Source organism: Syngnathus typhle, linkage group LG14 (assembly GCF_033458585.1).
Source record: "Syngnathus typhle isolate RoL2023-S1 ecotype Sweden linkage group LG14, RoL_Styp_1.0, whole genome shotgun sequence".
Taxonomy (NCBI): Eukaryota; Metazoa; Chordata; class Actinopteri; order Syngnathiformes; family Syngnathidae; genus Syngnathus; species Syngnathus typhle.
Genome location: NC_083751.1, coordinates 12,818,606 through 12,843,106, shown reverse-complemented (window position 1 = coordinate 12,843,106; position 24,501 = coordinate 12,818,606). Strand labels below are relative to the sequence as shown.

Sequence of the window (24,501 nt, the reverse complement as noted above, 5' to 3'; positions counted from 1 at the left end):
TTACCGAAGGGGGGTGTGCGGACGGCGTCAATCAGTTGATGGGGTTGGGGGATTCGATCTTGGTCAAATGTGGTTCCTGAGAGGCCTCAGATTGCTGTCAGGGAGGAATTTGGTATTAAATTAGGTTGAGTTTTCCTAGTTAACGTAACCTTAAGTAGCATGCCTTGGCATGATTTAGGATGAGACAAATAGGTCCAAATTGTAGACGAAAACCATAAAATGGTTGGGGGAAGGTTTTTGGATGTACCGATGTCTTTTCGTGTTGAGTTGTTGCCGGGGCACTTGTTGTGCCCCGGCAGGGGGGGATGTGGTGTATTTTTATTCTGGTATCATGGAATGTTTATCTCACTAGTAAGCCTAAGTGTGACCGGGTCATGTTCGGGTCAGGTTCGTGTGGGATTGTTTGGGGCTTGGTCCAGGAAGGTAGACTCGTTGGCGCCAGACACATCTGGCTTCCATTAACAACTGCTAAGATACCACCATGCAGAGGTAGGGAGGCAGGCAGCGCGGTCAAAGGTCAGCCAACAGCCCCATGTGCGCGCTCCCGCGTGGAGGGAAGCGCAAGAGTATAAGGTTTAGGACGAGAGTAGACAAAGGAACTCGACATCTTGGCTAGGGCGCGAGACACTTCTCTCTGACATCGGTTGAATAAAATCTTTCCCCAATCAGCCATGTGTGACTGAAGTTTTCCTTCCCCAAGCCAGCCACTTTTTCACCATCTTGTTTGGAAGACCAGCTGACCATCGAAGAGAATTCACCACAACCTCTAGTTAAAACATAGCAGGGGAAGTTTTACGACATTGTGTAGGATGGGACAAGCTAGGTTATTTATTACTGGTTATATACATTCTAACCTAATCCTACGATCAAGGTAGTTAGGAAAACCCTGACAATGATGGTCACTTGTAGGTTCACTGGGGGTGCAAGACAGCGATGAGCCATGTTGATTCTCAAAATGGTCTTTGTTAAAAAGGAACTGTCTCGGTAGATGTCTTCTTTAAGATGAGTTGTCCGCTGCGTCTTGGCTGACCCAGCTGTAAACTCTCTCCTGACCCAGCCGTAACCTTTCTCTTCTGTGGTACATCATAAAAACAGCAAGGCCAAACAGCAAGCATATATTGCAGTAATATTGCGGTAAAGCATTGATTAGAGAACGCATGATAACATATATATACAATTTTCTAACAGCTTTGTTGGGGCAACAGCTGTTGCAAAAGCACTGTATGATTAAAGATGTAAATGGACTGTATTGTATTGTATAATTTATTTATTTTCGATTGCACGCATACCCCTGTTTGCTAATCCGGCCTCTTTTGCCAATATTCCTCCGGCCCCGGTTTGATGGGGCCGGGATTACGCAGGATTAGAATAGCAGCAACATGTCATGACAGCATGCATTTATTCATTCAAAAGCCACGCGCGCCACATTGACTCCCAAGACCGTGCAAATTGCTTTCAAGACAGGTAAAAGGTTTAAATGTAGTGATCAAAATGAGGGTTTGAAAATATGGTTAGGGTTTTAAAAAAGCGTTTCAATCGAGTGTTATGGTTTTAAATCCAGAGTTGAAGGATACAGATGGGGGTTTGAAAGCATAGGTACCAAATGGTTTCAACTATTTATAATATTTATAATATATAATAAAATTATATAATATAATATTTATATTTATAATATTACTATTATACTATTATAAGTATTTTTTCAGATGAGCCATCGTGTAATTCGCCCTCCCGATCAGACGGTGACGATAAAGCGTAAACAGAACCGACAAAAAAAACAACAACGCGTCTTGTTGGAGACGAAGAAGAAAACCTCCATGGCGACGAAGGACGCGAACACTCGCTCTTTTCATTTACTAAGAAAACGATTTAAAGTGTGTCACGGTGGCCATGAAAAGGATAAACGACCGACGCGTTTAGCGTGCTCCTCTATGTTCGATGGCGGGCTCTTCACAATAAGTGACAAGATCAAGCAGTTAGCCTCCGCTCAGCCGCGGGCGGACCAAGATGTGGCGGCGAGGCGGCACAAGTGACGCTCTCAAGCGGGCTCGGGCGCTGCTGGCCGCCAAGAGCAACAAAACCCAGCACAGCCACAACCGAGCAGCCGATGCGGTCAGTACGCGCGTCAATCGCCATCCAGGTCTCGGCTCAAGATAGGCTTAAGGCAAGGTGAAGGTTTCAAACTGGGGCAGTCCGTTACATTTGCAACGCAAGGTTGCGGTTAGAAACAAGGCATAGTGTTAAAGGTCGGCGTTAAGGTTTGACATTAGCTTGTAATATAAGTTTAGGATTTCAATTTCAGGTTTTGAAGCCCAATTTTAAAAAGTTAGGCTTTCAAATCAGGATTTAATCAGCGGGCTAGCGTGTCAAACAAAGGTTGGAGTCCCAAGTTATTTAGACATGTGTTTCAAACTAGTACTAGACTTTCAAATGATGGTTTGAAATGTTTGTGTGAGAGGTTTTGCAATCTCCTCGTTGAGGCGTGATTGAAGAAGATTTGACCTTGAATACCTCCGCTTTCGATTGGGCTTTGAATTTACAGAGATGGGGACTCACCCCTAGTTACACCCCTAGTTAAAGACTCGGGACTTGACTTGACTTACGGCAGTGCTTCTCAATTATTTTCTGTTACGCCCCCCCCTAGCAAGAAGAAAACTATTCGCGCCCCCCCTCCCCACCGTGACTATCCTAACTTGTCTTGTAAGTCGTAAAATGTTGCACTGTCGCAAACGTGACAGAAGTAACAATGAGAGCGACACTGCCCCCTGCTGTAGTAAACGCACAATTACACTTTATTCCAGTACTGCCAAAAAAAAAGCCTGTTCCCCAGGGTCACACGCGCCCCCCCAGGAATAGCACCGCGCCCCCCAAGGGGGGCGCGCCCCACTATTTGAGAAGCACTGACTTACGGTGACTTGAATGACTTCTGTGTTATTTAGTTTATGTTTTCAGTTTGAATATAAAATTAATAATACATTTAAAAAAATAATATCGATAACACGGTAGGAGCGCAGGCTGAGAATAGCGTTGTCATGATTGGATCACTACCGTGTCAATCAATCAGTCATGCCCTCTCTACCTATCGAATAGGGGTGTAAATCGCGGGTTTTGTCACGATACGATATCGTATCGATACAAAGAATCACGATACGATATTTGCAGATATCTTAAAGCCTGCTGTGATTCATTCACGATACATCACGATATAGTGCTCTACGGTCGATATAGAACAATATCCTGATTTATAACAATTCATACGCAAAATCAACAAGGTACTGCAAACTCTTTATTTAGGAAACTACAAAGTACTTCCAAACGAATGACTTGAAGCCCAAAGGGGAGCGAATTTCCTCGTCTTCTTGGACACTAGCCATAGCACCAGCCCAGGAGCCGCGTAGTTGTCGGCTCTCCTTTCACGTGCCTGCTCTGCTCACAACACAACACGCCGTGCACTGCTCCCGGAAGGAGGAAGCAAGCAACAATGAACTGGATTTCAAAATAAAGTCGCGTCTAATGTCTGAGGTCAAAAACGGGCGATATAGATGTTTACGTTCAGCATCGATGCCAACAAATCGTAGAGGATTATATCGGTTAATCTATGTGTATCGATGAATCGTTACACCCCAACGACCGACCGTGTTTATTGGAGAATCACGCCCCTTTATATCAGACATGTCAGCGGGAGCGGTACCGCGAGTCATCACCTTCGGCTATCACAATTACCGTTTTTTTCCCGTGTATAATGCGCAAAATTTAACTAATTTATTGTCCTAAAATCTGGGGTGCACATAATACATGAGTACAATTTTTTTTTTTTTAAAGAAAATCATGGTACAACAAAACCAACAACAGGACTGACCGACAAAGACGTGGAACAAAAAGACAGGGTGACATTACCAAAGACAGGAACAGAAACCAAACAGACATCATGACAGTAACACATGCAATGATCCGACGGTGAGCGAGGGGCAGACAGGACTTAAATACAAAACACGTTACATTGATTGAGGTGACACAGGAAGGGAGGGGCGACGCAAACAGAAACTATGGCAACCTAGACACATAGCAAAACTGGGGACGAGACATGACAAATCTCCCTCGAAATAAAACTTGAAATCACCTTTCTTCTTGTTTGTTGTCAATCGCGCATCGCATTCAGCCATCCTGCCCAACACACTTAGTCAGTAAAATTCATAATTGACGACACATGGTTTGATGCGATGGTGCAATCCTTGATGGTGTGTTATTGTCAAATATTGTTTGTTTTTTAATCTCCATCGCAAACCGGATATCATACGGAGGCCGCCATTACAGATGCGCAGAACGGATGCGCAAGACACGTCAGCTATATAAAGAGCGAGAGTTGTCTTCTTCCTATTAGTTTCAATTCACAGTTTAATTAGCAGTTTCAATCAGCAAATAACAAAATGCGTATTACTGGTAATATTTTATTTCACAACACTTTGCCTTGTTCCTTTCTTCTCTGCTGTTCACTTCAAACACGCTCCATACGAACACAATGCTCTCGTATCAGACGCTTGCTCGATCACCTGCTCGTTTGCTGTCACAATGTACCCTACACAAATCTGAAACATTTGTTGCGGCTCCGAGTCACGACGAGGGGCAAGTTTTGGTTTCCAAGGGTGTTTTTATTCCTCTTCAACGTCTCTCCCATACAGAGCCCCTTTTTCACATGTCCGCACGCCTTTTTCACATGTCCGCACTGATCGCGGTGGTGCCTTTACGGGCAGTCCGAGAAATCAACGCCAACAAAAAAAAATACATCCAGCCTAGTTAAGACCATACCAAAGACTATAAAAATGGGACCCATTGCCTCCCTGCGTCTGTGACGATCATTGGGACTTAAAAAAATAAAATAAAATTGGGTGCGTATTATACATGGGTACAGGCTTTTTTCCAGCATCAACATGCCATTTTTAGGGTGCGTATTATACATGGGGGCGCATTATACACGGAAAAAAATGGTACTTTTATGACGGCAAAAGACTGACTGCACAGTGCGAGATATGCAACAAAAACATTTCGGACAGCCAGACGACAACTTCAAACTTTGTCCATCATTTGAAGAGCCATTCTGCCAAGTAACTGCTTTTCATTTATCTAAATAGGTGTGTGTATATATATATATATATATATATATAGCTTTATTGCAATGAATATGATGATGAAACTGAATTAAGTACCGTTTTTTTCCGTGTATAGTGCGCAAAATTTAACTAATTTATTGTCCTAAAATCTGGGGTGCGCATTATACATGGGTACAAAAAATTTTTAATTTTTTTTTTTTAATTTTTTTTTTTTTTTTTTAAGCCCCAATGATTGTCACACACGCAGGGAGGCAATGGGTCCCATTTTTATAGTCTTTGGTATGGTCTTAACTAGGCTGGATGTAATTTGTTTTGTTGGTGTTGATTTCTCCGACTGCCCGTACGCGCACGGGACAGCAAACGAGCAGGTGATCGAGCAAGCGTCTGATACGAGAGCATTGCGGTCGCATGGAGCGTGTTTCAAGTGAACAGCAGAGAAGAAAGGAACAAGGCAAAGTGTTGTGAAATAAAATGCACAGAACGGATGCGCAAGACACGTCAGCTATATAAAGAGCGAGAGTTGTTTTCTTCCCATTAGTTTCAATTCACAGTTTAATTAGCAGTTTCAATCAGCAAATAACAAAGTGCGTATTACAGGTAATATTTTATTTCACAACACTTTGCCTTGTTCCTTTGGTCTCTGCTGTTCATCCTAAAACACAAAGGCGCTCTTTAAGCAATGAGACAGTGAGCGCCCGGCGCGCTGCGGTTGCACGACCGCACAAAATTAAGCTCCCTGCGCAGTGCGCACTGAGGTCCACTTAAATTTTAGAAAGTACATCAGGACTTTAAAAATATCTTCTAGATTTCAGCGACGGCTCTGTCACAATAATCGACCAGCGCGGTGCAGTTGGGCGGTCGGCGGCGCGCTACGGTTGAGCGTTCTCTCTCGCGCTCTTTCTCTCGCTCTCTCTCGCTCTCGCACACACGCAAACCGGATATCATACGGAGGCCGCCATTACAGATGCGCAGATCGGATGCGCAAGACACGTCAGCTATATAAAGAGCGAGAGTTCAGTTCTCTACCTAAATCCCTATTACAGGTAATATTTTATTTCACAACACTTTGCCTTGTTCCTTTCGTCTCTGCTGTTCACTTCAAACACGCTCCATGCGACCGCAATGCTCTCGTATCAGACGCTTGCTCGATCACCTGCTCGTTTGCTGTCCCGTGCGCGCACGGAGCGCGGTGGTGCGTTTACGGGCAGTCGGAGAAATCAACGCCAACAAAAAAAATTACATCCAGCCTAGTTAAGACCATACCAAAGACTATAAAAATGGGACCCATTGCCTCCCTGCGTGTGTGACGATCATTGGGACTTAAAAAAAAAAAAAAAAATTAAAAAAAAATTCATAAAAATTGGGTGCGTATTATACATGGGTACAGGCTTTTTTCCAGCATCAGCATGCCATTTTTAGGGTGCGTATTATACATGGGGGCGCACTATACACGGAAAAAAACGGTAAATATGATTTAATGGTGTATTTGACTGAATATCAGTAATTACAGTGCAAATCCTGTCATCGTTCTAGAGATTGATTTGACCCGCATGCAGAAAAACCAACTCAGACGTCAAGAATGATTGAGAAGTGTTTATTAGAGGAGCTGCGGTGGAGGTAGAGCGGGATGATCAGAGCCAGGAGCACGGACCCGGGCAGCAGTGGCGGAGCGTGAGGAGTTCAGCCAGGGCGGGGTGGATCTTGGCGGTGATCGGTAGAGGTAATTTACAAGCAGGATGCACAAGACTTGGTCAGAGAATTCAACGTGGCTGTGGCGGAGATTTTACTTCAAACCAGAGGATCTGAATAACTTGGCGTCGGAGAGCAAGGCGAGAACTATGAGTGAGGAGCTAGAGGCACAACTGTGGTGAAGATCACAACGAAGGGACATTCAGGCGACGAGCAGTTGACAGCATGCTCCTTAAGATCTCTCCTCTAACGAGCCTGATGAGTCGCACCTGGGCCCTCTGCACTCTGCCACTCTGCTCACAGTTGCTCCATGTGGACAAAAAAGGTACGCCACCCCGGACCCTGACCCCCCCCCCCCCCCCCTTCAACGGCCGCCCCGAAGAGGAAGATGGGAGCGACGACCAGTAGTCCGAGACGAGGGTAGGGTCGCAGATGTAGGAACGGGGCACCCACGACCGTAGCCCTCCCAGTCGACGAGGTACTGCCACCCACGGCCCCGCGGACGGGCGTCCACGATCCGTCGGACCGGGTAGCCATCAAGATCCCGGGCAGGAGGCGCGTGCTCGGGCGGGGGAAAAAGCGCACTGGACCCGACCGGCTTAATCTGTGAGACGTGGAAGGTGGGATAGACTCCGAGGCTCGGAGGAAGACTGAGACGGACCGCCGAGGGACTACCGTTTTTTTCCGTGTATAGTGCGCAAAATTTAACTAATTTATTGTCCTAAAATCTGGGGTGCGCATTATACATGGGTACAAAAAAAAAAAAATTTTTTTTTTTTTAATATATATATATATATTTTTTTAAGTCCCAATGATCGTCACACACGCAGGGAGGCAATGGGTCCCATTTTTATAGTCTTTGGTATGGTCTTAACTAGGCTGGATGTAATTTTTTTTGTTGGCGTTGATTTCTCCGACTGCCCGTAAACGCACCACCGCGCTTCGTGCGCGCACGGGACAGCAAACGAGCAGGTGATCGAGCAAGCGTCTGATACGAGAGCATTGCGGTCGCATGGAGCGTGTTTGAAGTGAACAGCAGAGAAGAAAGGAACAAGGCAAAGTGTTGTGAAATAAAATGCACAGAACGGATGCGCAAGACACGTCAGCTATATAAAGAGCGAGAGTTGTTTTCTTCCTATTAGTTTCAATTCACAGTTTAATTAGCAGTTTCAATCAGCAAATAACAAAATGCGTATTACAGGTAATATTTTATTTCACAACACTTTGCCTTGTTCCTGCGGTCTCTGCTGTTCATCCTAAAACACAAAGGCGCTCTTTAAGCAATGCGACAGTGAGCGCCCGGCGCGCTGCGGTTGCGCGACCGCACCAAATTAAGCTCCCTGCGCAGTGCGCACTGAGGTCCACTTAAATTTTAGAAAGTACATCAGGACTTTAAAAATATCTTCTAAATTTCAGCGACGGCTCTGTCACAATAATCGACCAGCCCGGTGCAGTTGGGCGGTCGGCGGCGCACTACGGTTGAGCGTTCTCTCGCGCGCTCTCTCTCTCTCTCTCGCTCTCGCACAAACGCAAACCGGATATCATACGGAGGCCGCCATTACAGATGCGCAGAACGGATGAGCAAGACACGTCAGCTATATAAATAGCGAGAGTTCAGTTCTCTACCTAAATCCGTATTACAGGTAATATTTTATTTCACAACACTTTGCCTTGTTCCTTTCTTCTCTGCTGTTCACTTCAAACACGCTCCATGCGCACGGAGCGCGGTGGTGCGTTTACGGGCAGTCGGAGAAATCAACGCCAACAAAGAAAATTACATCCAGCCTAGTTAAGACCATACCAAAGACTATAAAAATGGGACCCATTGCCTACCTGCGTGTGTGACGATCATTGGGACTTAAAAAGAAAAAAAAAAAAAAGAAATTTTTTTTTAAAAAAATTCATAAAAATTGGGTGCGTATTATACATGGGTACAAGCTTTTTTCCAGCATCAGCATGCCATTTTTAGGGGTGCGTACTATACATGGGGGCGCACTATACACGGAAAAAAACGGTAATCCCTGCCAGGATCTCATATGGCCCGATGAAGAGGGGGGCCAGTTCCCGGGATACGGACATTTCGAGAGGAAAGCCAGACCTTCTGACCTGGGGAATAAAGAGGGGCAGACGCGCGTCATCGGTCGGCATATTTGCGGTTCTATTCGATGGACCGGCCTTGACTGCGTTGGACCAAACATTCTTGCAGCGCCGTATATGGTGGCGCACAGACGTGACCGCGATCTCCTTCTCGCCGGCTGGGAACAGCGGCGGTTGATAACCTAATGAAATCTCAAACGGGGAGAGTCCTGTGGCAGAGGAGACATGAGAATTGTGGGTATCCTCTACCCAGGGGAGAAACTTGTTCCACTCGGACGGGTTATCGGAGCAGAAACATCGGAGCGCGGCCTCGAGCTCCTGGTTCAAGCGCTCGGTCTGGGGATGGTAGCCCGATCTCAGGGAGACCTTCGCATCTAGGACTGAACAGAACTGTTTCTACACCTGGGATATGAAGTGGGGACCTTGATCGGACAGGATCTCCTGCGGGATACCATGGAGGCGGAAGACGTGTTTAACAAGAAGCTGAGCTGTCTGGAACGCAGAGGGGCGTTTTCTGAGCGGTACAAGATGACATGACTTGGAGAAATGGTCGACAATGGTGAGGATGGTGGTCATTCCCTGTGAGACGGCCAGGCCTGTCACAAAATCTAATGCAATATGGGACCAGGGGCAGTTGGGTATGGCAAGAGGGTGTAGAAGAACACCAGGTCTATGGGAGGACTTGTTGCGAGCACAGATGAGACAGGCGAGAACATATTCCCTGACGTCCTTGTGGACGGATGGCCACCAGAAGCGTTTGGAGATCAACGCGATGGTGCGGCTGGTCCCGGGATGGGCTGAGAATTTGGCCAAATGAAACCAGTTAATGGCGGCTCGGTGGCGCACTGGGTAGCTCGTCCGCCTCAGTCAGTGCAGGTTCGATTCCACCTCCGGCCCTCCCTGTGTGGAGTTTGCATGTTTTCCCCGGGCCCGCGTGGGTTTTCTCCGGGCACTCCGGTTTCCTCCCACATCCCAAAAACATGCTTGGTAGGCCGATTGAAGATTCCAAATTGTCCCTAGGTGTGAGTGTGAGTGCAAATGGTTGTTTTGTCTCTGTGTGCCCTGTGATTGGCTGGCAACCGGTTCAGGGTGTCCCCCGCCTACTGCCCGATGACAGCTGGGATAGGCTCCAGCACTCCCGCGACCCCCGTGGGGACTAAGCGGTTCGGAAAATGGATGGATGGATGGATGAATGGATGGATGGACTGAGGAAGGGACGTAGGTCTTTCCCCGTGGCCCCATGCCTGGATCGGGTTCCCATAGCTGAGCCTGAGCAACGACCTCCTCGATATCCCAGGAGAGGGAGCCTATGGTGCAACTGGGGGGAAGGATGGGAGCTGGTTCCTCCACTGACTCGCCAGGAGCGAATTGGCAGGACAAGGCGTCTGGCTTCGTGTTTTGGGAGCCTGGGCGATAATAATAATAATAATAATAACTGGGATTTATATAGCGCTTTTCTAGAGAAATGGACAAATTAAAACGAGAGAAAAACAAGGACCAGCGAGACTGTCGAGGATTTAGGCGTTTGGCGGACTGTAGATATGACAGGTTCTTGTGGTCGGTCCAGACCAGCACGGGTTGCTCAGTGCCCTCCAGGCAGTGACGCCACTCCTCAAGCGCCAACTTAATGGCCAAAAGTTCCCGGTCACCGAAATCAGAATTCCTCTCTGCGGGTGACAGACGTCGGGAGAAAAAGGCACAGGGGTGAAGCTTCCCATCAGAGTCCGAGCGCTGCGACAAGATAGCCCCTATTCCAGTGTCGGAAGCGTCGACCTCCAGGGTAAATTGTCTGCAGGGATCTGGATAAATCAGGATTGGTGCCTGTGAGAACTTCTCCTTTAAAGTGATGAATGCGGCGTTGGCTTCTTGAATCCAGCTAAATGTTGTTTTGGTAGAGGTCAAGGCTGCTAGGGGCGCGGCTGTCTGAATGTAGTTGCTGATGAATCGGCGGTAAAAGTTGGCAAACCCGAGGAAGCGTTGGACCTGGTTATGGTTCTCAGGAACAGGCCGGTCCAGGACGGCCTTGATTTTGTCGGGGTCAGGCCGAACCTGACCTCCCTCGAGAATGAATCCCAAGAATGTGACGAAATGTTTGTGGAACTCGCACTTCTCGGCCTTGACAAATAAGCGATTCTCCAGAAGACGCTGCAGCACCAGGCGGACATGATGGCGATGTTCGGAGAGGTTCCGTGAATAGATGAGGATGTCATCAAGGTAGACAAAGACGAATATGCTGAGGAAGTCCCGTCTAAGGCCTAGAAGACTGCGGGGGCGTTGCAAAGTCCAAAAAGCATGACAAGGTACTGAAAGTGGCCTAGCAAGGTCTTGAAAGCGGTCTTCCACTCATCTCCCTGGCGGATCCTGACCAGATGATATGCATTATAGAGGTCGAGCTTGGTGAAAATGGTGGACTCCTGGACTGGTTCAAATGCTGATGAGAGGAGGGGAAGAGGATACCTGTTTTTGATGGTGATGAGGTTGAGGCCACGATAGTCAATGCAAGGGCGGAGAGTCTTATCCTTCTTGCCCACAAAGAAGAAACCTGCCCCCAGGGGTGAGGAGGACGGGCGAATAATGCCAGCGGCCAGTGACTCATTGATGTAAGACTCCATAGCTTGTCTCTCGGTGCGTGAGATATTGTAGAGTCTACTGGACGGTAGCGGAGCTCCAGGAAGAAGCTCTATGGCGCAATCATAGGGCCGATGTGGTGGTAGAGATGAAGCCTTGCTCTTGTTAAAAACTTGTCTTAGGTCATGGTATTCACTGGGCACTTGTGACAGATCGATCGGACCAGGTTCCTCGGGTGCTACTAGGGGCAGGCGAGATGGCACGGCAGACTGAAGACAAGAGGACAAGCATGTCGTGGACCAGGACTCGATATGGCATTCTTACTAGTTGACCTGAGGGTTGTGTCTCTGGAGCCAGGGGAAACCAAGAACGAGGGCTGACTGTCTTACGGGGAAGATATAAAAGGAAATGACTTCACGATGGTTGCCAGCGATGACTAGCTCCACGGGTCTGGTGTGTTGGGTTATGCTAGAGAGCCCTCTCCCATCCAAGGCAGAGACAGCGAGAGGCGTAGGGAGAGGCTCCGTCTCGACTTTGGCTCGGGAGACGAATTCTTGGTCGATCAAGTTTCTCTCGCACCCCGAGTCGACAAGCACGGATAGCTTGTAGTAATGGTTGTGCACAGACATCATGGCGGGTAGGGAGAAGCGAGGAGACTTAATACTTGTTGGCTGGTCCGGCGGTCCTCCCTTCAAGACCATCGGACCCGCTCCTCTTGGCCGAACTGGACAGTAGGCAATGAAATGATCCGGGGAGCCGCAGTACAGACACTGTCGGGACTCGCGGCGCCGCTGCAGCTCCTCCGGGGAGAGTCGGGCCCGGCCAATCTGCATGGCCTCGGGTCCTGGAGAGGACTGGCTAGGCGATCGCCTGGGCGGACTGGGCCTGGTTAAAAAAGACTGTGATCTCTCCTCCGTCCGCTCCCACCGGGAGCTCCTCCGTCTCTGCCTAATTCGATTGTCCAACCTAATGGCCAGGGAAATCAGGTCATCCAAAGTCCCTGGTTCTTCCAAGACTGCCAGTTTGTCCTTTAAGGACTCATTTAAGGCTTGAAAAAAAAACGTTTTCAACGCTACAGGGCCCCACCCGGACGCAGCTGCTAACGTCCGAAACTCAATAGAGAAATCTGACACGGTGCTGTTCCCTTGCCTAACCCCCACAACCGGCGAGAGACACCGGTCTGACCGGTCTCGGTTGAAAAGATCTGCTTAAATTCCTTTAAAAAAAACTCATCATAAGAACAGCCAAAATGCCTGCAGTCAGAAAATCGGGCTTCTGCCCATCACAGCGCCTTGCCCGTGAGGAGTCCCAAAACAAACGAGATCTTAGCTCCGTCGTGGGAAAAAGACTGTGGCGATCGATTAAAAACTAGTGAACACTGCAGGAGGAAACCTCCGCAATTACCACCTTCTCCGGAGAACTTCTCTGGATGAGGGGAACAAACCTCGCCAAAGTGCAGACTTGGCGGATACTGAGGAGCTTGAGGCGCCAGCTGGGGGCAAGGGGGTTTCTTTGACCTGGGTGTTTTGAAGCAATTTGGTCATTTGTTCCAGCTGATCGTTGGTTCGCTGCTGTTGCTCCAGGAGGGCTTGGAGAGTGGACTCGTGGGATTGGAGTTAGTATTGCTGTTCTGCGAGGGTGCGTCTGAGTGGCTTTGCTGGGTCTGAAAGGCCTGAGTGTTCTGTCATCGTTTTAGCGATCGATTTGACCCACATGCAAAAAAAACAACTCAGACTTCCAGAATGAGTGAGGAGTGTTTATTGGAGGAGCTGCGATGGAGGTAGAGCGGGATGATCGGAGCCAGGAGCACGGAGCCGGGCAGCAGTGGCGGAGCATGAGGAGTTCAGCCAGGACGGGGTGGATCTTGGCGGTGATCGGTAGAGGTAATTTACAAGCAGGACGCACAAGACTTGGTCAGAGAATTCAACATGGCTGTGGCGGAGATCTTACTGCGAACCAGAGGATCTGAAGAACCTGGCGTCGGAGAGCAAGGCAAGAACTATGAGCGAGGAGCTAGAGGCACAACCGTGGCGAAGATCACAACGAAGGGACACCAGGCGACGAGTAGTTGACAGCAAAAGCATGCTCCTTAAGAGCTCTCCTCTAACGAGCCTGATGAGTCGCACCTGGGCCTTCTGCACTCTGCCACTTTGCTCACAGTTGCTCCCTGTGGACAAAAAAGGTACGCCACCCCGGACCCTGACACCTCCCCCCCCCCCCCCCCCTTCAACGGCCGCCCCGAAGAGGAAGATGGGAGCGACGACCAGTAGTCCGAGACGAGGGTAGGGTCGCAGATGTAGGAACGGGGCACCCACGACGCCCTCCCAGTCGACGAGGTACTGCCACCCTGACAAATCCAAATTATTGTCATATTTTTTAAACAGGTTAGACCAGTGGTGGGCAAACTACGGCCCGCGGGCCACATCCGGCCCACGGGACTGTTTAATCCGGCCCGCCAACCCTGAATAAATTGTATTATTAAACATTTTTTTGGGTCATTTTGCCTGCAATTACTGCGTTTCTCCAGTAGATGGGGAACCGCTCGCCTGCGCATTTACTACCGGAAGCCGTGTCAGAAAGCTCGGTGCACACTCACAAGTGCGTGTATGTACTCAGTAGTACGGACATGGCGCACTCGCGCTCTATTTGTTGCAGTCCCGAATTTAGAGTGTGGGCTGTGAAGACAGCATTCTTGTAATTCGCGCGCTGAGCTTTCAGATACAGTTTTACGCTAAAGCCACCCACAAACCTTCCCCTGGAATCCTTCTATTAAAATGAGTCGCCCAAGGAAAAGCAAGGTGGACACAGTGCCGAGTGTTTAAAAAAGAGTGGCAAATTTGTCTCGACGTACGCGACGTGACGTTCAGCCACATAAACATCAACCCGTCATAGATCGAGGTAAACGGACCAACACCTCGGATCTCTCCTAAAAATTGCCACAACAATTTTTACTCCAGACTATGACGCACTAGCAAAAAAGGGAGACCAACAACACTGTTCCCACTGAAAATGAAGGGGAGGCTCTCAAGTTTGTTGAAAAAAAATGCATTTTGAATATGATTTTTACACATGGCAGGGATTGAAACTAGCGACCATTCTCATTTTCAAACAATGCAGGATGCTCAAGGAGATTGATGCACCACCTGTCTTAACCTGTAAAGTTCTTAAGGCTTACTTTAAGGAAGTGTTTCCCGTTTGTTTCCTCACCTCTGTTACCAGGTGTTTGTGAGTTAAAACTCTGCTCTGATTTTCAGATACCCCTCACCGTGTTGCCGTTTTGATTACTTGATTTGGATGTATGCTTTCACCGATTCTTCAAGATGATATATTTGGTCAGAATGTTTTCCGTTTGATGTGATCTCATAAGATCTTTCATTAATCTGACCTGCAGGGACTGAAGTGATGGAGACTGTTATTCATAATAACAGTGTCGTATTTTATGAGAATCACTGATAGCAGTTTTTTAGTGAATTATTATTAATTTTTTAATGCTGTTAATAAATGCATTTGTTTTCCAAAAACTTGTTTGGAATATCCATGCTTTACTACCTACTAAAGGCCAAAATCTTTTATGCAATGACCTTTACAGGTCGTTTATATCACTTCACACAAACACTACGTCCATCTGCTCCTGGTTCGGCCCTCCGGTCCAAATTTAGAACCCAGTTCGGCTCGCGAGTCAAAAAGTTTGCCCACCCCTGGGTTAGACACATTGGACAATGATGGTTACTTAAAGTTACTGATATCTTGTCTTTCACGTTACTAAGATCAGATTCTGCGGGTAAAATTGCAATAATAAGGTGACTTGACTTGGACAAAGTTACTGATATCTTGTCTTTTCACTACTAAGATCAGATTCTGCGGGTAAAATTGCAATAATAAGGTGACTTGACTTGGACTTGACCTATTTAAGGACTTGACTTGGACTTGACTTGACCTATTTAAGGACTTGACTTGCCCAAGAAAAAAAAGACTTGGGACTTACCGTTTTTTTCCATGTATAATGCGCCCCCATGTATAATACGCACCCTAAAAACGGCAGGTTTATGCTAGAAAAAAGCCTGTACCCATGTATAATACGCACCCAAATCTTGACTCCTACTTAAGTCCGTAAACGTAAAATTATTTCAGGAAAAAGATCATCCTTGGGAACAACCGGATGTTATTCTGCCGGTCAGTATCACTACGCATGCGCTAGCAAACTATAGCAAAGAAATGTTTCAGATTTGTGTAGGGTACATTGTGACCGCAAACGAGCAGGTGATCAAGCAAGCGTCTGATACGAGAGCATTGTGTTCGTATGGAGCGTGTTTGAAGTGAACAGCAGATATGGAAGTTTATCTGTGCCATCGGATTTTGAATTCGAATTTGTAGCACTGAATTTTTTGACATCCAATTTTTAACACTGAATTTTTTTTTGCATCTAAATCAGACTTTGAATTTTAAAAGCCATCGAATTTCTAGCACTGAATTTTTTTTTCCTAAGACATTTTTTTCAATGTCTCAAAAAATTCAGTGTCAAAAAATTCAATGTCTTAAAAAATTCAGTGTAAAAAAATTCGACATCTCAAAAAATTCAATGTAAAAAAATTCAATGTCTAAAAAAATTCAGTGTAAAAAAATTCGATGTCTCCAAAAATTCAGTGTAAAAATATTCAGCGCGGACATCCGGGGTAACCAAGGGAGAAGTAATCGATCCCTGTATCAAATCATCCAACGTTCAGCCAATCAAGTTAAGCTCCATTGGTCATGTGACGTCGAAACAGGAACGTCGTGAAGTTCAAAGGTAACAGTAACAGTTAACATTGAATTTTTTCACATTGAATTTTTTGAGATGTCGAATTTCTTTACACTGAATTTTTTAAGACATTGAATTTTTTGACACTGAATTTTTTGAGACATTGAAAAAAATGTCTTAGGAAAAAAAAAATTCAGTGCTAGAAATTCGATGGCTTTTAAAATTCAAAGTCTGATTTAGATGCAAAAAAAAATTCAGTGTTAAAAATTGGATGTAAAAAAATTCAGTGCTACAAATTCGAATTCAAAATCCGATGGCACAGATAAACTTCCATAAGCAGAGAAGAAAGCGCATCTGTAATGGCGGCCTCCGTATGATATCCGGATTAAAAAAAAAAAAAATTGTACCCATGTATAATGCGCACCCCAGATTTTAGGACAATAAATTACCGTTTTTTTTCGTGTATAGTGCGCAAAATGTAACTAATTTATTGTCCTAAAATCTGGGGTGCGCATTATACATGGGTACAAAAATGTTTTTAATTTTTAAAAAAGAAATTTTTTTTTTTAATTTTTTTATTTTTTTTTAAGTCCCAATGATCGTCACACACGCAGGGAGGCAATGGGTCCCATTTTTATAGTCTTTGGTATGGTCTTAACTAGGCTGGATGTAATTTTTTTTGTTGGCATTGATTTCTCCGACTGCCCGTAAACGCACCACCGCGCTCCGTGCGCGCACGGGACAGCAAACGAGCTGTTCACTTCAAACACGCTCCATGCGACCGCAATGCTCTCGTATCAGACGCTTGCTCGATCACCTGCTCGTTTGCTGTCCCGTGCGGTGGTGCGTTTACGGGCAGTCGGAGAAATCAACGCCAACAAAAAAAATTACATCCAGCCTAGTTAAGACCATACCAAAGACTAAAAAAATTCATAAAAATTGGGTGCGTATTATACATGGGTACAGGCTTTTTTCCAGCATCAGCATGCCATTTTTAGGGAGCGTATTATACATGGGGGCGCACTATACACGGAAAAAAACGGTAGTTAAATTTTGCGCATTATACATGGCAAAGAACGGTACTTGAGACTTGAAGGTTAAGAATTAAGACTTACTTGAGACTTGCACATGTGTGACTTGGTCCCATCTCTGTGAATTTATTCTCAAATCAGGCGTGCGTCGCGATCTCATCGGCAGGACGCCAAAAGCCGAGCGTCTTCCCCAAGCGGCAGCAACGTGTTGTGGGATGTGTCCCTGCTCGACTCGTCTCGGGAAGGACGAGGTGCCCCTGGCGCGTCTCACTCACCGTCCAAAGCCGGAGGAGGACGCTTCCTGAAGAAGCCACCACCTCCGATCCTGCATGAGGACAAGTGTGTTTTAAATCACTCTTCTTCTTCAGACTTTTTGTGTTTTGCTTGGATTTTTGTCCGATTTCAATGTTCCCCTCTTCGTCCTTCCCGTTGCTCAGACAGCAGCCGTCCCCGCAGGCATCCGCCCTGAAGAAGCTGGCTCAGAAAGAGAGTCGCGTCCTCGGCCGGCAGCGAGAAGCGGAATCTCATACCCCGATCCCGGGCTCGGCCTCAGGGCCCCCTCCATCGCGGCGAAGCGGTCGGGGTACGACACCCTCGGTGGGGGCCGAGGTGACCGGGTCTCCTCAGGCAGGTTCCAGCTCCCGGTTCTCGTGGAGCCAAAGCATGGACAGCAATGAAGAGGAGGCCCTGGAGCGGGTGGGAGAGCGCACTTGAGCGGGTCTTTATCCTCGAACTTCTGCAAGCCACCCACATTAACAGCAAATGGCTGTTTTTTTCCCCTCCCAGATGCTCAGCCAAAAAAGTCAGAGGTCGGCCTCCCCTTCGGCCCACCTCCCCTGCAGAGACGGTCCCTCCTTGAGCACCCGAGCTGAGGTCCCCCTCGTCCCCTCAGGATGCCGCTTTTCCGGGCCACCGGCACCCTCCTCTGATTTGTCCGGGTCAGCCCTGGAGGAGATTCTCTCGCTGGAAGAACTTTTCCCGCTCGGATGTGACAACGCTGCCGAGTCCAGCCGAGCGCCCTCGCAATGTGAGCAGCGCGCCCACGCGCTCATGCACACCCACCGTTCATGTGCAGCAAAGCAGACTTTTCGGAATGTTTTCTTGCAGCGGACCTTGATGTGGACGTGAAGACCTTGGAAGATGTTGGCTCCGCCTGCTTCGGAAACACATCAGAAGAACAAATGCAGGTTTTTTGTTCATTTCAATCTCGCAAACGTACTGACAAAGAAGGACCCTAAATAGGTTCGGCACTGCCACCGTGTTGCAACCTCGTCACGTGTGCTCACTTGTGAACAGGTGCAGGACGAGCGCGGTGACGGAGACTCAGTCCAAATGGTCGACTACGAAAGTGACTTCGAAAGCACCGAACGGACAGAAACAGGTCACCGGGGCAGCAGCGGACGTGTCACGTGCGCACACGCAAGCATGCCTGTGCGTGCTCACTCGTTCATCCCTCTGTGTTCTCTACAAGTCGCACACAAAATCCCTCGCTCGCATTTGAGCACTCACGTTTGGCACACACTTGTCTCAGCCAGCGTCTGGCAGTGAACCTCAATGACACAAGCACATTCCTCTCTCACTCAGGTGTCGGAGCGCCTGCCGTACGATGATGAGGTATCGGAAACTGTCGGGTCGGCAGCGGCGTGCAAGCATTATTCATCCAAGGCCAGTACAAAAGAAAGGGACACGACGTGTACGTCCCGGACGGTCTTGTCGGCGTCCGGCACTCCCGCGTCACACGCCGGATCTTTTGGCTGCGAGTCCCTTCCTTCCTCCTCACCATCACCCGGCGAGCGTTTTAAAGACACGGCGGCGCAGACCGACACCGACGTCTGGTCAGCGCCACACCCGCCCTCCTTGGCGCTGAATGACCTGCTGCGGGGGCAGCTGTCTGTCACACGCCGCTTGGCGAGAAGCAGCCGCAGGAAACGTGACGACGTCATCGACAGCCTGGGCCCGCCCACCTACGCCTACGCCACGTTGCACCAAACCATGGAGGTGAGGCACACGCTGTGGCACACATGCACACACACACAGCCTCCCGCAGCACACAATCTTACTTACTGACACACCTTCACAGTCATTGTCTCTTTCACACACACCTTATACAATCTCAGTCACTGTCTAAACCAGGTGTGGGTAAATATTTTGACTTGCCGGCCGAATTGGATTCTAAATTTTGACCGGGGGGGCGAACCAGGAGCAAATGGATGTAGTATTTGTGTGAAGTAATAGAAATGACATGTAAAGGTCATTGCATAAAAGGTTTTTACTTAGGTAGTAAATCGAAAACAAATGCATTTATTAACACCATTAAAAAAATATTTTACCCCAAAACTACTATCAGTGATTCTAATTAAATACGACACTGTTATTATGAATAATAGTTTCCATCACTTCAGCGCCTGCAGGTCAGATTTATGAAATATGTTTATCTAATGACGCAAAATCACATCAAACGGCAAACATTCTGACCAAATGAATCATCTTGAAGAATCAGTGAAAGAATACGTACATCTAAATAAAGTAATAAAGAAATCAATAGAATTGTTGGTCTCCCTATTTTGCTAGTGCATCATGGTCTGGAGTAAAATTTGTTGTGGTAATTGTTAGGATAGAGCCAAGGTGTTGGTCCTTAACCTAGATCTGTGACGGTCTTTGTTGATGTTCACGTGACGTTTGCTCACACACGTTGGTCGGACCAAATTGTCCACTCGGTACGTTAAACACTTGGTACTCAGTGTCCACCTTTCTTTTGCTCTGGCCACTCATTTTAATGGAAGGATTCCAGGGGAGGGTTTGTGGGTGGGATTAGCGTAATTCAGGGGTCTCAAACTCCAGTCCTCGGGGGCCGCATTCCTACATGTTTTCCAAGTTTCTGTCGTTAAACACACCTGATTCAATTATCCGGCTCCTGCAAAACGTGAAGATGAACTGATCATTTGAATCAGGTGTGTTTAACGAGGGAAACTTGGAAAACATGTAGGAATGCGGCCCCCGAGGACTGGAGTTTGAGACTCCTGTAACTGAAAGCTCAGCGCGCGAATTACGAGAATGCTGACGTCACAGCCCACACTCAAAATTCGGCACTGATGGAAATAGAGTGGGGAGTGCGCCGGGTCCGTACTACTTAGTAAGTACACGCACTTGTGAGTGTGCACCGAGCTTTCTGACACGGCTTCCGGGAGTAAATGCGCGAGCGGGCGCTTCCCCATCTATTGGGGAAACATAGTAATTGCAGGGAAAATGTTTAATAATGCATTTTATTCAGGTTTGGCGGTCCGGCTTAAACGGCCCTGTGGGCCGGATGTGGCCTGCGAGCCGTAGTTTGCCTATCTCTGCTCTAAACTTTCACTCCCATACCATATTTCACTCTTGGACACACTATGTCATAAACTCTCATCCTCATATTCTCACATCTAATCTAATATTTGCTCATGCAGCTCATCGGTCAAACAAAGGCGGCCAGAGTGAGCGAGGCCCACACGTGACTGCTTGTTGTGGACGTCCAATTTCCGAGCGGATGATCGTCTTCTCTTTCCCTCCCCGACCGGGACACTGCCATGATGCCTTTAGTGTTATTGGCGCAATATTTTGCAGCCATGGTGTTTGGCGTCATTGAATTTGATTAAAAACATGCTTTCTCAATGATCTTGATTTATAATTGCCGGAACGAGCTATTGCTTCTAAATGGCACAGGGGGTTTACAACCAGACGTTTTATGTGGCTTACAGATCGATTGAAGATTTTATGGACTGATAGCGGCTTTCAAAAGGAAAATCGATTCATTACCAAAATCAAACATTTAGCCAAGGACTCAGACACGGAATGTGTTTATTTAAAAAAAAAAAAAAAGTTTCGGTTGAGGCGCAACTCGATGAAAGCACGTGCCTCATGCTGTCAGTAGGGGTCGCTGAAGGGGTAATGGGGATGCCCTGCGTCCCGGGGGACCAGCTTCCCGTCCACCTGAACACCACCAACGTGGCATCAAAGTTTTATCAACATGGTTGTTGACTTGGTTTTAGCAGCAAATGTTGGCGGCGCCACCTGATGGCCAAAGTGCGCTTTGGCGATTGCCATCAAGCATGAAATGGAAAGGAGACATTTCAGAATCCTCCAAGGTGTCCAAGCGGCGCGCTCGACTTACTTCAATGACGGGTAGGATGTAACGCCAGTTTTTGTTGAGCGCCGCCAAGCTGGTCATCTCCTCCTCTGACAAGGTGAAGTCAAACACCTCCAAAACGAAAAATAGAAATTGCCATCTTCAACAAGATTCAAATGCGCAATGTTCGGACATTTTTCATCCAATATCTGCACACGTATATATTATTTATGAATACAATGTTTGCATGTATTTTTTTCTTTCAAATGTGTATTTTTCTCTATTGGCCTCTTTTTTCCTCAGATTTGTGGATTTCTATTTACTTGTTCCAATCATAAGAGTTCTTTTCTAACATTAGTCGGGTGTACATTTTTTGTCCCTTTATGTCACATTTGTTTTTTCATGCATCATCTTTCCAAAATGATTTTCAACTATTGCCTGCACACGTACTTGCAAGTTCTCTCGGATGCGTGAGGGCGTGACGCTCTTGGGAACGGCCACGACGCCGCGTTGAGTCTGCCACCTGCGTACGGGAGAAGCGCATTTAGCGTCAGCCAATTCGTCTTTTGTGTTGTTTAGCAAGCGGGCGGGGCTGACCTGAGCAGGATCTGAGCGGGCGACTTGCAGTATTTTGCAGCCAGGGTGGCCAGGACGGGCTCGTCCATGAGTGTGAGCTCGTCGGGGCGCTTCCAGGCACGGTCGGGGGAACCCAGCGGGCTGTAGGCTGTCATTACCACGCCCAGCGACCGACAGTGCGCCAGCAACTCTGTCTGCGCCAGGTACGGGTGGCTCTCCACCTGCGTGCATGGCCACGCAAGCGCAAAGTCAAACCACCTCGGTCTTTCCACGTTCTTGTGTCAGATGTCGCTCTTCAAAGAGCCATTGTCAAGTGCTTGCCAATCCAAACATGTCTGCATATTCTTTTTTTTTTGGGACCTGCACGACGGCGGGCTTGACGTGGGCGGCAGCCAGCACGTGGTCCAGCTGACGCTTGTTGAAGTTGGACAGGCCGATGTGACGCAGCAGGCCTTTGCGGAGCAGCTGCTCCATGGCGCCCCAAGTGGCGCAGTAGTCCACCGCGTCGTACAGCAGCGAGCCACTGCCCGCCTTGGGGAACGCCTCCTCCCCGCGCCTGCGTGCCAGTACAAAGCGCCTCGCTTCAAAGCCTCGGTCCGCATTTGCCGGCCAAGTTTACATTCGCACCGGAAGGCCATGGGCCAGTGGATGAGGTAGAGGTCCAAGTAGTCAAGTTGAAGGTCACGCAGCGTTCGCTGAAGGGCGGGCTCCACGTCCTCGGGGTGGTGGCACGTGTTCCACAATTTGGACGTGACAAAGACGTCCTCCCGCCGCACGCCCTGACAAACGGGACAAATGCCGACTCTGTGCCTTTGCACCTGTGCGCGTACATGTGAGCCGTCACGCGTGCGCGTCTCACATGGGGCTGCGCAAAGCTCTCGGCGAACGCTTGTCCAATCTCGGCCTCGTTGCCGTAGACGGCAGCGCAGTCAATGTGGCGGTAGCCTGCCTCCAGGGCGCACTTGACCACCTCTTTCACCTGGCAAACACAAACGCACCCCAATTGAGCCCCCGAATCACGAGCGCAGACCGGACATTGTCAAAGGTTTCGCGGGGTTCGGTTACTCACCTGTCCAGGCGAGCTCTTCCAGGTGCCCAGTCCAATGAGGGGCATCTTGCGGCCCGTGTGGAGGACAGCAAATTCGTTCATCTTCCCGCCTGGCGCCAAAATGTCCGTGTGAAAAATGACCACACGATTCATCATCAATTACAAACAAATAAATCCAGTAATTGATTACTGGAAATTCCAGACGAGAAAAAGATTTATAAATTAAAGACAGGCTATGACTGGATCAGCCTTCTCTAGCCAGGACCTTACGCGCCAGGAAGAGGATGTGATGCTGACTTGCACTTTTTTGAAAGAGTCAACAGCACTAGAGGACGCAACCACAAAAACGACAAACTGGAAGTAGATTTTCTTCCAACTCACATGGATGGCAAATCTTGCGCAAACAAATGCAATGTATAAAAAAAGGAAGACAACGAAGCAGCTTTGTTTGGCTTTTTAATAAATTAAATTTGTAAAGTACTACATGTTGCTGGTGTTGGGCTTAAACATTCTACGTTCAAATTTAGTATTACAAATGTATCTATAGTTAGCCGCTCCCAACGCACATTTGGACAAAATAATCGTCTACCAACGTGTCATGCATGCTATTTTCTCCACAGCTCGCAGAACCCCTTTCATAATGATGTATTTTTATCTTTCCTCAGAATTCATCCGCTCACCGGTAAATATCCGTTTTATGTCGTCTTCCATGAAAGCCGCCTGGCTGTCAATCTTGCAAACGCTGCTTTTAGTTTTATCATTGTTCGTTTTCTGACGGATGTTACCAGCCGGTAAGTAAAACTTAATACCAGATTTTCTTTTCACAGGAAGGCGTAAGTGAAGAGCAGGAGCAAAGCGATGAAGACAAGTTTGAGTTGGCGCGCCAAAAGCAAAAAGTACCTGCTCTAGATTTTCTTTGGAGGCGGTCTGGCAGCGTAGTTCTCTTGGGCGTCTAGACTTTTCTCTCAGTGATGCAAATAAAAAGCGCAGCCTTGAATTTGGCCTCCGCTTCCGCTTCCGGATGCAGACGGGCCTGCGTCCGGTTAGGCTCACCAAAATAAGAGTCCAGTGTCAAGTCGTTTATTTATACGTCGTATAGCCCTAAATCACAGGCAACTCTCAAAGGGCTTCTTCACATGTATAAAAAATTGACAAATATTCTCGAACATCCCCTGATCTTAAACTCCCAGGAGGGCAAGGAAAACCTAAAAAAAAAAAAAAACTACTGGGGGAAAAATGAGAAACCTTGAGAAGAGACCACAGATGGGAGGATCCCCTTCCAGGATGACCAGGCTGCAATGGATGCAGAGAGGGCGCATAGAACCAGTGACGTGCGGTGAGGTTCATGACTGAGGAGGCACTGACGTCATCCCCCCCCCCCCCCAAGTAAAATTTGTCCGGCACCGGCACCTAACCGTGTCACAAAAAAGGTTGGGAAACGCTGCTCTAGAGTGGCTGGCTTATTCATTTTTAATTAGAACTATTTTAAATAAAATCTCATATCAGCAGGCTTCACACATAAAAACACTCAATAAAGCACATGG

At 47.6% G+C, this 24,501-nt stretch overlaps 2 protein-coding genes and 1 long non-coding RNA gene across 7 annotated transcripts; 1 reads left to right on the top strand and 2 right to left on the bottom strand.

The window, feature by feature from the left end:
- The first annotated feature begins 1,791 nt into the window (after window positions 1–1,791).
- Window positions 1,792–20,880, top strand: lg14h19orf44 (linkage group 14 C19orf44 homolog). Of its 3 annotated transcripts, none has more exons than XR_009717914.1 (8): window positions 1,792–2,112; window positions 17,398–17,570; window positions 17,669–17,927; window positions 18,018–18,258; window positions 18,339–18,414; window positions 18,528–18,662; window positions 18,816–19,229; window positions 20,675–20,880. XR_009717914.1 is itself a non-coding variant. In XM_061297679.1 (8 exons), exons 1-8 carry the CDS (start codon window positions 2,008–2,010, stop codon window positions 20,720–20,722), a joined length of 1,455 nt encoding a protein of 484 aa, XP_061153663.1. In that variant the 5' UTR covers window positions 1,792–2,007; the 3' UTR covers window positions 20,723–20,880. The 3 variants fall into 3 exon arrangements, 2 of the variants coding, with proteins under 2 accessions (XP_061153663.1, XP_061153664.1); XM_061297679.1 differs by having other exon boundaries at window positions 18,339–18,418; XM_061297680.1 differs by having other exon boundaries at window positions 17,373–17,570; window positions 18,339–18,418.
- Window positions 11,602–13,670, bottom strand: LOC133167121 (uncharacterized). Its single transcript, XR_009717915.1, has 2 exons — window positions 13,413–13,670; window positions 11,602–13,325 (listed from the first exon to the last, which is right to left on the bottom strand). It is a non-coding gene; the product is annotated as an uncharacterized LOC133167121 (long non-coding RNA).
- Window positions 18,252–23,830, bottom strand: akr1a1b (aldo-keto reductase family 1, member A1b (aldehyde reductase)). Of its 3 annotated transcripts, none has more exons than XM_061297681.1 (9): window positions 23,638–23,830; window positions 22,979–23,067; window positions 22,769–22,888; window positions 22,537–22,688; window positions 22,270–22,465; window positions 21,931–22,130; window positions 21,784–21,856; window positions 21,379–21,465; window positions 18,252–18,387 (listed from the first exon to the last, which is right to left on the bottom strand). In XM_061297681.1, exons 1-9 carry the CDS (start codon window positions 23,666–23,668, stop codon window positions 18,280–18,282), a joined length of 1,056 nt encoding a protein of 351 aa, XP_061153665.1. In that variant the 5' UTR covers window positions 23,669–23,830; the 3' UTR covers window positions 18,252–18,279. The 3 variants fall into 3 exon arrangements, with proteins under 3 accessions (XP_061153665.1, XP_061153667.1, XP_061153666.1); XM_061297683.1 differs by lacking the exon at window positions 18,252–18,387 and adding an exon at window positions 21,049–21,295 and having other exon boundaries at window positions 23,638–23,829; XM_061297682.1 differs by lacking the exon at window positions 18,252–18,387 and adding an exon at window positions 21,049–21,197 and having other exon boundaries at window positions 23,638–23,825.
- Window positions 23,831–24,501: the final 671 nt, after the last annotated feature.

Bases quoted from the DNA above. Each gene is read 5' to 3' on its own strand.
- lg14h19orf44 (XM_061297679.1), top strand. From the start codon at position 2,008: ATGTGGCGGCGAGGCGGCACAAGTGACGCTCTCAAGCGGGCTCGGGCG. The intron at 2,113-17,397 runs GTCAGTACGCGC...TCTCATCGGCAG, and splicing joins ACAACCGAGCAGCCGATGCG to GACGCCAAAAGCCGAGCGTC. The intron at 18,259-18,338 runs GTGAGCAGCGCG...GTTTTCTTGCAG, and splicing joins CAGCCGAGCGCCCTCGCAAT to CGGACCTTGATGTGGACGTG.
- akr1a1b (XM_061297681.1), bottom strand. From the start codon at position 23,668: ATGGAAGACGACATAAAACGGATATTTACCG. The intron at 23,068-23,637 runs GTGAGCGGATGA...TTTTGGCGCCAG, and splicing joins CATAAAACGGATATTTACCG to GCGGGAAGATGAACGAATTT. The intron at 22,689-22,768 runs GTGAGACGCGCA...CCCGTTTGTCAG, and splicing joins AGAGCTTTGCGCAGCCCCAT to GGCGTGCGGCGGGAGGACGT.